The sequence below is a fragment of the Elgaria multicarinata genome, chromosome 4, assembly GCF_023053635.1.
Source record: "Elgaria multicarinata webbii isolate HBS135686 ecotype San Diego chromosome 4, rElgMul1.1.pri, whole genome shotgun sequence".
NCBI classification, from domain to species: Eukaryota; Metazoa; Chordata; class Lepidosauria; order Squamata; family Anguidae; genus Elgaria; species Elgaria multicarinata.
In genome coordinates, this window is record NC_086174.1 from 124,375,778 (window position 1) to 124,390,663 (window position 14,886).

Here is a 14,886-nt window from a genome sequence, read left to right on the forward strand (position 1 = left end):
TGAAGTATGGTGGTGATCAAATGCATGTTCATGCTCTACAGATTGCAGTAGTTGATCATTGCTAACAGATTTTTATCTGTCTATAAACATCACATATGTAATAAAATTGGTGGAGAGGTTATGCAGGCCTTGAAAGACCACATGTAAAACTAATACATGAATTACACAAAACAATGTGTTTATGTAAGCACTCTATATTAGGTAAACAGCGTGACATCCAGCACCTCTGGCTGCTTTCAGTAAGACATAAGCAAGAATAGGCTACTGGACTAACACACAGTACATCAAGGGAATGTGAGGACTTGAATATATTGTTATCAGCGATATTAGATACTTGGGGTGCATATGATCAGGCAAGCCTGTTGTGGTTTCTCTGCCTTCTCTATTTCAGTTGATTTCACAGACATGAGGACCAAAATGCAAAAAATAAACCTTTATTTCAGAACTCTCAACAGGAAACACACTGTTGTCCAAGCAACCAGATCGTATTTTTCTTGTTCATATATTCTAGCACTTCTCAATTTGCTAGCTTTACAAAAACTATACAACTCAAACACTCACATCAGAGTACAGTGAAACATGTGAGCCTTCAACATGTGAGCCTTTAGCAACGCATTGCATAAAAATGTGAGATGTCAAACATTTGACAGAATTCTAACGCTTCATTATTTAAATCAAACCTTTGAATCTCTTTTGAAAACGCCTATTTATAAAAGGCATAAATATCCACATTTGAGTCTTCTGAAATCCACAGTAGCTGGGCCGCAAGTCAACAAAACTCAGTGTTAAAATAATTAACAGGCCTTTACTCTTTATGGACCCAAAACTCAACAGAAACCTCTAGCTATAAAATGCTAAGATAGAGACTTTGCAGCTCCTTCTCTTGCTAGTCGATCAGCTGCTTCATTTCCAGTAAACCCTGCATGTCCTGGAACGTGCATCTGTTGGGAAAAAAAGATGTCCAAGTTAACTATTACAGGTGTACAACAATCTGTATTCTATAATGGTCTACCTACAATATCAAATCCTGACCTCCACTACGTTTTATGAGATGGTTCTCAGATCAAGTGTCAAAAGGGGGACTTTTAAACTAACCACTTCTCCATTTTTCTTTATATCATTTTATAAGCTATGGAATCAGCATGCAAAAAATTAGTAATACGTTTTGCCAACACCTTTATCAGCAGTTAGAACGCAACATTGCCCTTCTATCTCTGAGAAGCCAGGGAAGGACAAGACAGAGGTGTTAGAAAGACAAGGTTTTCCTGTAAACAGTCTTCCCTTGGATTAATATCAGCCACTTGCATATCTCCATTAATCACACGGCTGATCTTTTATTAAAAGATTCATGTTTTAATACAAAATACTTCGTTAATTGCCCAACTTTTTCAAGCCACACTACTTACCCACTGGATGTCCATGTCTTCTGAAAGCTTAGCAAGCCTTTCAAAGTCCTCTTTATTTATTACATCTTTTCCTGTGCTGGTTCTCCAACCATTAGTTTTCCAGTTAGGAACCCAACTTGTCATACCTATTTTTTAAAAAGTGTAATTTTAAGACTAATTTTAACAGCTGCCATAAAAATGTTTTTGAAACATCCTGCTGAAATTCTACTTCTCAGCTTCCTCCACATCTGCAAAATGCTACCCAGCTGAGGTGTTTGAAGGGGCTAACAGCTCGGGAAAGCAAAGTTGTCTCTTTGTCAGTGTTCTCCAACCTTGTGTCTTCCACATGTTTTGGACATGAACTCCCATTAGCACCAGCCAACATGGGCAATGGTCAGGAATGCTGGGAGATGTAGTCCAAAACATTTGAAGAGCGCAAGCTGGGAGGAGGCTGCCCTGGTGGACTTTGAAGCTTTGCTGTAATATTTTTGTAACCCAGAGAAATCATACACATTCTATGTGACTTGCAGACTACCAAGTTAAGGACATGTCAGTTTACAAATGGTTTTGCCTGCCATAGCAAATTCTGGGTTTAGGAACCTAAGGATTATCACTCAAGGACAGGGACCCACATCAACCCAGCAAGTGGACACCTTTTGTTTGGTCCTGGCTCAAAGTAAAAGATAACCCAGATACAGATTCCTTAGTTACTTAGTGGCTGGTTGGCCACTGTATGAACACAATGCTGGACTAGATGGACCCTTGGTCTGATCTAGCATGGCACTTATGGTGTTCTTATCAACCTTTTGCTTTTGAAAAACTTAAAGCATAACTGGATGCAAATCAGCTTTCTGGACCCGTGGTAATCTGGTTTTTAGCCTGGGCAGTTTCAAAGTTTACCGCCCATGAATTGGGACTGAAAGCAAGCAAGCTGAAAGATAAAGCCAGGTAGGCAATGACGGCCACCAAATCTTGTGACTGGAGAGCGGGAGGGGGGGGGGACAGGAAAAGACAAACAATAGTTAAGAGTAAATCCTCCTTGCTCCCAATTCTATTCTCAATGTATTCCCTGGTAAATAGCAACTGTTAGCTTTAATTAACCGGAAACACTGAGAAACATCACACAAAAACCACTAGGATCTGAATTACTGAACCTGTTTTAACAATTACACATAGTATGCATATTAAAATTCCTAGAGATTGTTTATTACAAACCTTACCAAGATTCCTGGTAATCACCTATTATACAGGTGATATAAAGGTAAACAACTGAAGTGCTATTTCAAAACAAAAGCAACTATAATCCCCAACATCTGCACTAGTGCCCATAGTGATTTTGATCATATTACACAAATTTGGCAGGTGTGTACATTTATTTCTTAACGCATTTTATACATTTAGGGACTTGCACCATTTGAAGTTAAATCTTTGTGATGTAGATAACTGGGTTATCTGCTGGTACAGTACAACTCTCCCTCTTTTCGCCCCTGCAACCCTCATGCCATGCAGACATCTACTCCAGAGGGTTTCCTAGCTCGCCAGAGATTTTAAGGGCATGTGGGACCAGGGGGAATTGCCCTGCTCCCTGTTCCGTCAGCAGAATGAGTAACTGGATCCAAGCCACTGGAGGGAAAAGGCTGAGGAATGGGAATTGGTCTAACTGATCTGTAAAAGCACAGCAGTGGGCAACTTCTGGGCAACTTCTGGGTACCAGGGGGCTGCATCGCTCTCCCTCCACAGATCCCAGCCCACCCACCCTCCGGAATTCGCCTCCGCATCAACCAAAATTGTGGTAATTTTATGGGGAAATAAGACACGCAGGCAGCGCACATGCTATCCAAGCAGTATCAGACTTCTGGGAGCGGATATCTGCTTGCAAACAACGTGTGGTTTCAACATGCCTTGTTTTCCAGCAAAATTGCCGTAGGATTTGCTGGCAGTGCGATTTTGGCAGCAGGGGAACACAGCGGGGGGGGGGGGGGGGGGCTGCATACAGCCAGCATGTTGCTGCAAGGAACGGCTGATCCACTGTTAACTCTCTCGCAACCCTATTAATTCTATTTCCTAATACTTTAGCAGAACCTGCCAGTGCATTTCCAGCTTGTTCTCTGTAGCAACAAGGGTTGTGTGATATGGATTATCAGGAGTTTGCTCAAAGTATTGCAAAAGAACAATGCAGGCCATCAGAGCAGTTGGGGCACAACTGAACTCCGGCAGCAGAAAGAATGGATCTCAGACACTTCTCTCACATCTGCACTAACACCTCTTTTCACATGTACCTAGCCAGACCCGCCAATGAAGAGATGATGGATGATGTTATGCAGGAAATTCCTCCTACATGGAATAACAGCTTCCTTCCTCTCACCTATCTGATCAAGAGCAGCTCCTGCTCGCTAGGTTTATATAGATTCATTTTTAAAAAATACCAGAAGCAAGAAGCTGATGTCAGATACTCATGGGTGCAGAGACAAGCATTAAACTATGTTGGAAGCGTTCAGTAAGTGATTAGAATAGATTTTCATGCCCTACAACCTATATTCTCCTTTAGAAAGGTAATTTCATGTGTGTTTTGCCTTATTAAGTATTTCCCCACAGCCAACTGCTTACCGTTAATGGTGAACTTGCTGTCAGTATAGATTGCCAGCTTCTTGATATTTTGACTCTTTGCTTGTTCTATTGCTTTGCAAGCTGCCTGAAGAAAACATTTAGAGAACACAACTCAGGAGATAGGAAGTTAAATAAACAATATTGATTTTAGTTTTAGAATGATAACACGTAAAATCAATATAAACCAGTTCCAGCACAGGATGCTGTTAATCCACATATGTGCAAGTTACTTTGAAGAGGAACCTTAAAAAGTACTTCACCGTTTTTTTTTAACATGTTGTTTTATGAGCTTCCATTATGAATCTCACTGGCTACCTAATACTTGTGTGTGACAAGTCTATCAATCTTGAATGTTCTTGCTATGGGTTTATGAAATGAATTTTAAAATGGTTCTTTGGACTCCTCTGAGTATAGACATCGTATTTTCCATTGAAATATACAATTTTCCTAGCACTGGACAGTTAAATCTGCTAGTTTTACTGTATTATTGTTCAATACCTCAAAGATGAGCACTAATATTATGACACTTGATCAGCCAAGTCTCACAATTTTTTTCTTTTGTTTTTTACTTACATGTATTTCAGCTCTTTGATTAGTCTGCCGTCCAGGAAGTCTCTCACTATTATTTCTGAGGAACGGAAAATACAGGTAAATGATCGAAAACACTATTGAACAATGTCTGCTGTAAAACAACTGAACTCATCACAAGGCATGAAATTACATCAGTATCTATCTGAATTGGATATGATTATTTGGTCACTTAAAATGTTTGTATCCATATTTGCAACACCAACCAAAAGAAATCTGTCATTTAATATGTAATCCATGTAAGCTACCCTTTGCATCATATAAAATGCTTGCCCATGGATTGCAATAAAATGTCCTGCCATGATGTACAAGAAAAGGCAGGATCTCAATGTGTATACAATCAAGGTCCTAATGTCAACGCCTGGGCTGAAAGAGGCATGACGTTTAGTGAGTTGTCATGTTAAGTTGCTTTCTGAAGTTGCATCTTATTTATTGGGCGGGGGGGGAATGGCTTTTACTATGTATCCATTCCAACGGACAGAAACAATGGGCAGAGTTGCACTAGCACATCGCATGAACTTCTTTGAGCTTGCAGTGAAAACAGTAACAGGCTAGACTGCACTAGATCCAGATGAAAGAGACGAATGTCCTTAGAAACTAAAAAAGGATATAAATTGCCAGAGCTGGACACTATGTACCTGCTGAATGAGATCCAGGTTGTGGATCTCTCATCAGATGAAAACACCCTGGTACCCCAAGGTGTTGCACCCTGCAGGAAATTAGCTGTGTCACACAGCTGATGCATCTTTTGCTCATATGTTCTGGAAATGTCTGATAGTTGCCTCCTTTTGGGAGGAAATGATCATATACATAAATTTTGTATTAGAAAACTTTCATATTTTCATGTCATCTTAAATTATGTACCAGCTTTTTGGAAAACAGCACACGTTCAACGTAAATGGGTTTTTCGCCCCGTTTTGACCGCCAAAACACTGATTTTACAACATTGGAAAGTTAAAACCACACTGCCTATAATGCAATGGATTGAAGACTTAACATTAGCAACATTTGCAAGAGTGGTATACAGGTGCCATTTACAAATGGACTCAGACATTTGGTCTGCCTTCACGGATATTTATGTGTAATTTATTTATTTATTTATTGCACTTCTATACCGCTCCCATAGCCAGGGCTCTCTGGGCGGTTTACAGAAATTTATGCTACCTTCCCTTTTTTCTTTTACAATGTTGTGATATTAGAAACAGAAGTGTTTGAAGTATGTAGTTGCATATACCCATTTTTTATTATTATTTTCATTATTTTATGGTTTTTATTTTGTTAAAAATTCACTTAAAAAAAAGGAATATCAGGGCAACTTTTGTTCTTATTGACTATAAATCCATGGTCTTATAGAGATCATTATTAGCTCTTCATGACTCTCTGCCTCTTCCAATGTTCTAGCTCAGATACAAATGACCACGGGGACACCTGCCCCAGCATGAAGTTCATAATTACAGCCACCAGGATCCTGGTGAACATTATGGGTGAGATAATAAGTTCAAAGGGCAAAGCACAATATTGTCAGTGCTTGCCCTAAAAGGCAAAGTGACGAGACCTGTGATGAGCAGACTTGTCCAGGATGTGAACATAGACTTCGTTGAGACCTAAAGACACTAGGAACTTATCTGGTATCACTGCTGTTAAGAATAGAGGGCAGAGTTTTGCTTTTTAAATGAAGTGTGTACATAAGAGCTATGTTCAGTATCAGCCTTGCTTCTCCAGTTTTCTTTAAGACAAGAGAGTAAACACATTGTAAAGGTATGGGCCCAGGTGTCCTCTTTTCTAGAAAATTTTACAATGCTTCTCGTGTGTGCATTCACTTTTCCAGTACTGCTGAAAAGATGGAGGCCAAAAACTTCAGCATGAAACCACAACCTGTAGTTGTGTGGGCTGGCCCTCTGTTTGGCAGTCAGGCAAGAGTTTTTATTGGTACAATGGGGCGGGGGGGGGGGGGTAAGCCTCCTGGGAAATTACCATATCCTTTGTTTTCCCCTGGTACATTGGAACACTTGAAAGTTTGCCAGTGTAGATGTATGAGAACAGCTGGAGCTCTTGCTTTTGTATGAAGATCAACAGGACCTCATAATTGGTCTTATCGTTAGCCTCTATTCTTGTTCATCAAATATGACCAAGGCAAGGACAGACTCAATAGCCACTCTTCCCAATTCTGACTGGCTACCAGGCTAGCACAATGAAGGCTGTGCATCTTTTCACATATCTCAATGTATCTATGAAGTCATCAGCCATAAAGAAAGATGCATCATATCAACAGCTGAGTAACTGAGAAGCCAATTTCAATAGCTGTTCTCAGAAGAACAGATTCAACCAGGCAAGAAAAGCTCTGGAAGTTAGTGACATTGCAGCAGCTCTTGGACATCGTTGTGTTAGCATTCATGGATCTCAATTCTCCTACCAGTTTGGTTTCTGGGCAAAGCATCTCCTTCACTAGCCAAGTAAGCATCCCTGACCAGAGAAGCAGTCACATCATCCGTCTTAGGAACGATGGATTCTTTGCAGTTTGGAAGGAAAGGTATCTCTCCCATATCCTCTCTCTTCTGTACAGGAGAGGAGGATTGAGCATGGCCATGAGGCCAATTTAAGCTCTCTTGGGTACTTAGAAATAGAGGATAAAACTGTTGGATAGATTTCATGCATAACACTTTCCCCCTCCTTCATCCCAGCCCGCAAACAAGTGAAATCTTGTTCAGACAGGATTGAATTGACCAAGCAGATATGGCTGAGAACCCGCAACCATTCACTACAGAAGCAGCAGAAATCACTATAGAGGCAGCTGAAAAGACTAGCTCTAAAGAAGTCAGGGTGGCTTCTAGACCACCCCAAGTGAAGTCTTTCTTCTGAAGACTTCTTGACTTTTAGAGCAGTATGACAATGGACTCAGTTACCTAGGGAGGTTGTGGGCTCTCCCACACTAGATGCCTTCAAGAGGCAGCTGGACAACCATCTGTCAGGGATGCTTTAGGGTGGATTCCTGCATTGAGCAGGGGGTTGGACTCAATGGCCTTGTAGGCCCCTTCCAACTCTGCTATTCTATGATTCTAAAAGGTCTTGCCTCTTAAAAGAAAGGGGAACTCCTAGTACCTGGAGCACTGAGTGATGACAAGTAGAGTGAACTATTTTGACAGCATGTTACCTTACTTACAAGGGATGACCAGGTCCCCAGTAAACACCTGTTCCAGCACGTGCTTTACGACGCCCATTACTTGAACAACATCCATCAGTATAAACAACTGCATAATCTCCTATAAATAAAAAAATGTATTTTTTTTATAAAGTGAATATCCAAACTGAGTCAAATACGCAATTCAGACCACCACCACTCTATCCCCATAGATTAGAAATCTAATTCTGGCATTAGTGACTCTCTTCAAACTGTACAACTTTTGTAATTTTGAAGCTATCTATGCAATGGACCTCGACAAACTTTTAATTTATTAGCTCATTTTTCCAGATTTTGTCCACAGTAAAAATGTTACTAGAAAAGATAATGAAAACTGAATGCAAATTTGGTGTAAACTCTTTCCCCCTTAAATCTATTTTTCCCATGAGGCATTTTACTCATTCCCAATAGAAACCATGTTTAAGTTCATGTTATCATATTTATTCAGTAAACTCTTTCCCCCTTAAATCCCATTTTCCCCATGAGGGTAACCATGTTCATGTAATCGTATTTACTCACTCTCACCTCTTAATACCTTTGATTCTCCTCCTCACTGCTGATTTTAGATCGTAAGTTCCTATGAAGCACAAACCTCTGGTCTTTAAAAATGAAAACTTTGTATAAACCACACATACTTGTGGCACTATTTTAATGCTGTATTTTTAATATCATGTTTTAATACTGTATACCGCTGAGTGATGTTACTACATTCAGTAGTATATAATTGTCACAAATAAAATAGAGATAAACATTTTTAAAGACTCTTGCAGCAAATAAAGGCACTTACCCATATATGACAATTTATCTGATGAAGGCACTTCAGTATATTTTACACGCTTTCGGGTATGTTGGCTTTCTGAGGGCTGCTCATATGGTCTCTTGTATGAGTTATAATCTGACCAAGATGTAGCCTTGTTACCCCAATAACTATTACTTCTTTGTTTTTCATCAGACATACCACTGACCCCTTGAAAAAAACACAAAGTTACATAGAAATAGAAGTATAATATTCAAGAACCTTTATTTCTATGATAGTCTCCCCACCGTAACACAACTAGAGTTAATGGAACTTAACTCATAAAAACATATAATCTCACTCAAAGATTAATCCTCTCTCCTTAACACCAAACATTTATTATTTAACATCTGCAGTACTTCTGGCATTTGGTGATCTGTATAGAATTTACATTATACAATTACAAAAACACAAACCACATAATCTGAGAAGTTTAGGAGATGAAAAATATGATTAAAATGCATAACTTCACATTCTAGTAAAACAAAATAGAAGTGCATTCATATTATTTCTCTCACTCACTCACTCTCTCTCTCTCTCTCTCTCTCACACACACACCTATGGAGAATACACTACAATGCAGAATGACCAGCTTAATTTGCTTCTTCCACACTGTTTTCGAAGCATCTAGTTCATAACGTTATCCTTCACTCACCCAAACAATCTGAGGACTAGACAGATTTTAAATCACAGTGAGGTGTAGCCTGGCACATTATGCAAATGCTACAACACTACAAATCTGGACAAATATGGGGAGCACCTTCAGTAACAAGTGCTGGGTCATCAGGTGGCAATGCATCTGCATGTCTTGCATCCCCCGCCAACGTGCCTAACACAAAGGGAAGATCCTATGTTATACAACAGAGTGGTTCTCAGTAGGAAAACATCCTTCTATGTCAAGTGCACCATTCCCAGTAAGTGACAGACCCAATTCAAAGTGCTTTTAAATGTAGGTTTATCAAAACTTCAGAGTGATCCTGTGCTTTCTCAAAAATACGTCCCACCGGAGAAGAGAACATATTTAAAGAAGATCATTTCAACAACAAAGTATGGTATGGCTTTCAAAAGGCCCAAACTTGCCTTATTCTTTCAAGTTGCGACATTTTATTATTAAAGAGTCCATCAATTTCACTCTTAAGCTAGACACTAAATATTCAAAGTAGCAACCAATTTACATACAAAACACATAGGAGAAAAGATAGCTCACCTTGTACCGGATTTGAAGGGAAATATAAGCAATGTTCCTTCCTGCCAATATGATCAGCCACTTACATTTCTAATCAGAAGGCTACTTCCATATTTCTCTCAAGCACCACTTCTTCAATGTGCTTACCTGCTGAATGATAGGATGATTCTGCTGAACCGCCATTTATAAAGGCCCAAGCATCTTCCTCAGTTGCAAATTTCTTGAAGCTGGCATACTGGTATCTGTCAACTTGTTCTCTACATTCTTCCCTATAGAAATATGAAGTGATAAAGATGAGATATCTTGTTTACATCCTATTATGCAGTTGGAATAACTAGATCTCCCCAGATTTCCATAAAAAGTAAAAAAACAAGCTTGGACCTTAAGGTAAACAAATTTAAGCATGTTCATAGAATGAAAGTTTCCCATTCCTTCCTTCCACCTAGAGTCAAATGCAACTCCTGAAAAACCTTTCTAGACAGTGGGTTGTGGGTTTTTTTTGCAGAGTTGAGGGAGAAAAGACAGGAAACTCCCCTTCTATGAACACGCTTGTTAACAAATTCAAGCCACCACCTACCTGTACCTGAGAGCACTAGAGGCTTCAGTACAGAAACCCCAATGGCACATGCACAGAAAGGAGGTGTGTGCCAACCTCCCAATCTCTACTTCCTTAAATGGGGAGAGGACGGTGGCAGGGGAGACCTAGAACACGTGAACAACTCCCAACTGACAGTTCAATCACTTTTGTTCCCCATGTTTAAATACCTTAAAAACATGGTACTTATAGGTGTGTTTATAAGTTCTAAGACTGCAATCTTATGAATGTACAGTGGGAATAAGAATCATTGAACTTAGTGGTAGTGAATTCTGAATAGACATACATAGCATTACATTTTAAGGCCACACTCCTAAAGAAACTGGGAATAAAGTCCCAGTCAAATGTGTTGAACTAACTTCCATGGACATTTTTATTAGCATTAACTTATAACAATTTAATCCCACCCTTTCTCGAAGGACCTCAAAACAGTTGTCTTCAACTGTTCCAGACATGAGACCCACGTCAGACTCCCAACCTGCAACATGGGACCCACTTTCACAACTTCACAATTGCCCAATATGGTGCCAAAAACTTTGCCATGACCTATCTGGACTGATCTCCTGATTGACTTTGGGTCACGATACATCTCTCCTCCCAACCTTGTGAGGTAGAGAAGGCTGATAAATAGTGACAGGCCTGAACTCACCTACAGCTCAGTGCAGATTTGAACAGAGATATACTATTTCCCATTTGTTTTTAACTTCAGTATTACCAAAGAAGAAGAATTCTGTTTAGCAACCTCTCTTCTTCTCCATCGTTTCTCAGGGATCCATTTGTTTCATGATTTTAACTTTTAAATACCAAATTTTGGAGGTGGAGTAGAAGTAGCTGTTGTATTTTAGGAATGCTGCAAAGGAGAATGAAGCCAAAACCATGACAAAATCCTAATAAATTAATCAAATAAGTTTATTTAGAGTGTTCCAAGTGTATCAGATTAGCCCTGAGGCTCAAACCCATCAAGCCAAGAAACTCACCCTGGGCCAGTCACCATCTTTCACCCTAACCTACTCCACAAGGTTGTTGGGACAATAACATGGCATGGTGGGGAGAGAGCTGTGTTTGTAGCAGCATTGAGCTGCTTGGAAGAAAGGTGGGACATAACTTGTCTCTTCTCCCACACATTTAACAGCATATGCTGAATTTGCTTGTTTTTAACGGACCCCAGAACTGTTGTTTTTAAATGGATATTGTTGTTTTTATGCTTTTGATGGTTTTAAATTTTGTATACTTTTAAATGTCCACTGTTTTTAACTTTTGTAAACCGTCCAGAGAGCTTCGGCTATGGGGCGGTATATAAATATAATAAATAAGCAAATAAATAAACTAAGGGGCGAGCATGTCTAGAAAGAAAGATAAAAACTCCTACAATTTCCAGGATGCCCCAGCCAGAGATTATTTATTTAGAATATTTATATACCGCTCCCCACTGAAAAATTTTGGAGCGGTGTACAAGGCAAAATGAAAATAAAAACAGAATAAAACAGTTAAAACAAAAATGTAAAAAGAAGCAAAAACAGAAATCCAAGGCTGCATGTTAAAGAAAGGCTTCTTGGAATAAAGATGTTTTCAGGAGGTGCAGAAAGGAGTACAAGGTTGGCGCCTGCCTGACCTCCAGAGGCAGGGAGTTCCACAGGAGGGGTGCCACCACGCTGAAGGCTCTTCCCCGGTGGATTCCAATCGGAGGATGGATGCTGTGAAATGTAGAAGTTTTTGCCAGTCTGGACAAGCACAGGATTACACTCTAAGCGTAACAAATGGATGAAAAACTCAGGCTTTGAAACTAGGGCTGGGGAGAAGGCAGGCAGGCAGGCAGCCCCTGGTTCCCGTGCAGTTGCTTACCAGGTGCGATACACTCCGGTTCTCCTGCCCTTACGCACAGCGTAGAACATGTCGCCTCCCTTGGGGACGCCGGTGCCGCGGCCGCTGCTGGGGAGAAAAAAAGGGTGAGTGAGCAAAGCCAGGACCCGGCGCAACATAATGGATGCTACCTCCCTCCCCACCCGCTTCCTGTCCACGAAAACATTGGGCGCCGTTTACGGAGGCACTGCGCAAACACACCACGATTCATGCAGCCAGATCCAAGACCTATACCAAACACTTCCGGTTCCTAACCGAAACGTTCGGAGGCATCAAAGATAATCGAAGACTGAGCAACTTCCTCCCATTGCACTAGAACACCCTGCCCCTCATATGGCGGCATTAAAATGATTACCGGAAGTTAAAGAGGACTTTTAAGACAGCACCTCTATGACCCGGAACAAAGAATTTACGATGCTCCGAGAACGAAGGTGTGTTCTGCGCAAGCGCATTAACTCAGCGTTCTTTATAATCCCACTCTCTCCCGTCCCATGCAAGGGAGTGCGTTGTGATTGTTCATGCGCATTCTTCCCGCGTTTGCCTTGAAGGCGGGAAAACGCGCCCAACGGGTTAATTCACCCAGCAGTTCTTTCGCAGCGGGCAAGGATGAAGGGGCAAATATAACGGATCCTTACTTAAAATTGCAATCCTTTACACACTTATTGTACTCCACGGGGCTTGCTTCTGAGTAGAGGCATGCAGGGGATTGCAAAGCATAAAAAGCACCGCGCCGTTTTCGTTCCTGCAGACAAGCCTTGCACCATCAGCACGAGCCATGCACGCGTCTTCGAGACCAAGTGCGAATAGGGTCGAAATGCACGGCTGGCATTCGAGGCACATTTACTCTGGAATAAGCTCCATTAGTGGAGCTAGTTTCTGAATAAACCATGCACAAAGGCGGGGCTGCGCTTTTATTTCTTCGCTCTACTTCCGAAAATGCTTTAAATAGTGGCTGACTTCGGACGACACGCTAATCATCGCGGGGGGGGGGGGGGGATAGGAACAGAATGGGAAATAACCATTGACTAGCATGTCGTCCGAACTCAGCCAGTCTCTGATTAACACCTGATGTAACAACCCCGCCTCCTCTCAAAAAACTCAACATCTGTGAAAATTAGGCTGCAATCCTCTACACACATAGCTAGTAATAAGTCAATGGGGTTACTTTTAAGTAGACATATACAGGATTGCACAGTAATATGGGAAGTGTGGGATGATTTGTGGAGAAAGGCGGGAAAGTATAGAGATCTCGCATGTTTAAGCAAACCTTTCCGACGCGGGCTCTCAAAGGGGTATCTTTGCTTGGGAGACTAGGGCTAAGATGCACGGAAGGAAATAATTGTTGGTTACATTGCCATAGCAATGCCAGATTATTATTTTTGGGGACAGGAACTCGTTTAAAAGACCTCCAACACAGGGATCCTACGCACGTCTACTGAAACATAAATCCTATTAAGTTCAGTGGGATTTACTCCCAGGTAAATGTGTATGCGAGTGTGACCCAAGGAACATAAAATCAAACGTGAACAAGCTCACGATGAGAAAAAAAAGAAGCCATGGCTGTTAACTATAACCGGTTTCCAAGTGGAAGAGGCATCACGGCCTGCTCTACTGCATTGCAAAAGCAGAATAAAGAAAGCTATGCTTGCACACTCTATCTCAGACTTTCGTTTCATTTCAAATTCCAGCCTTCCTCCATCATTTTCAGTTCATCCCCTGTCCATCACTCACCTTCTTCGACTCAGAGCTTACAACAAGAGCTCACCCACTCCTACGCAGTAACACAAGAATGGGGATTTCTCGCGCTTCTACTCCCCCAGGGGCTGGTTGGGACGAACCACAGAGGGAGAGAAGGAAGGGGAAGCTGCTAGCTCCAAAAACCGAGGAGTAACCAGAATGGAATGTTCCAAAATCCATAGAGAAATGCTTTTGTTAGGCCATCCCAAAGATCGCAAAATAGTGTGCAAGCTTTCGAGTTCTCCAGAACTTTTCATCAGACTAGATGATAAAGCAAAGGGGAGGGAGGAAAAAAGCTGGTTGATGCGGAAGCCATGGACTTTTTCCATCCCCCACCCCACTACATTCAGCTTTGATTTGTTTGCCATGGTAGTCATTTAAAATTTCGATTTAAGTGAATAAATTATTAGTATTATTATTTCCACTTTGCAAAAGATATTCAACCTGTACCCAGTTTTCATTTAAATTTATTTTTCAGCTCCTCCTTTTTCAGAAAGAATGTCACTTCAGAGCTGCCCAAATTCACTTGGACTAATTTAAGAGCAAAAGCTGCTGAAGAAACTTGAATGCCTGAATATTTAAGTGCCAAAATATTTATTTATTTATGGCTTGCTCTGGCTATATTTTGGGTTGTCAAAGTGATTCTCCTATATTATGCCGAGCTGTGCACACCCCTATTTTGGGTCTTTAAAATATTTAGGCATAAGCACAGGGTACACTTTTTTCTCTAGGCTGGTGAACACAAAAGATTTCTCACAACTTTGTGATGCCTTAATTGACTCCAATCAAAAGTATTACTTTTTTCCTCTTGGACCAGCATAAGTAGCTGCAAGTTTTGTTTGTACATCTACCACTGCCAGGACTAATACACTTTCAAGGCTGAAAAAGCACATTGTTAGAGGTGAGCTTCTTCCAACTAAACAATAACTGAGTAATTTGTTTAAAAATAGCATT

The 14,886-nt window shown here is 40.8% G+C and overlaps 1 protein-coding gene across 1 annotated transcript; it reads right to left on the reverse strand.

Moving 5' to 3' along the window:
* Positions 1 to 418: 418 nt before the first annotated feature.
* RNASEH1 (ribonuclease H1) lies at positions 419 to 12,316 on the reverse strand. Its single transcript, XM_063125115.1, has 8 exons — positions 12,178 to 12,316; positions 9,888 to 10,009; positions 8,546 to 8,725; positions 7,741 to 7,840; positions 4,566 to 4,620; positions 3,993 to 4,077; positions 1,407 to 1,531; positions 419 to 941 (listed from the first exon to the last, which is right to left on the reverse strand). Exons 1-8 carry the CDS (start codon positions 12,312 to 12,314, stop codon positions 855 to 857), a joined length of 891 nt encoding a protein of 296 aa, XP_062981185.1. The 5' UTR covers positions 12,315 to 12,316; the 3' UTR covers positions 419 to 854.
* Between the last annotated feature and the right edge of the window lie 2,570 nt (positions 12,317 to 14,886).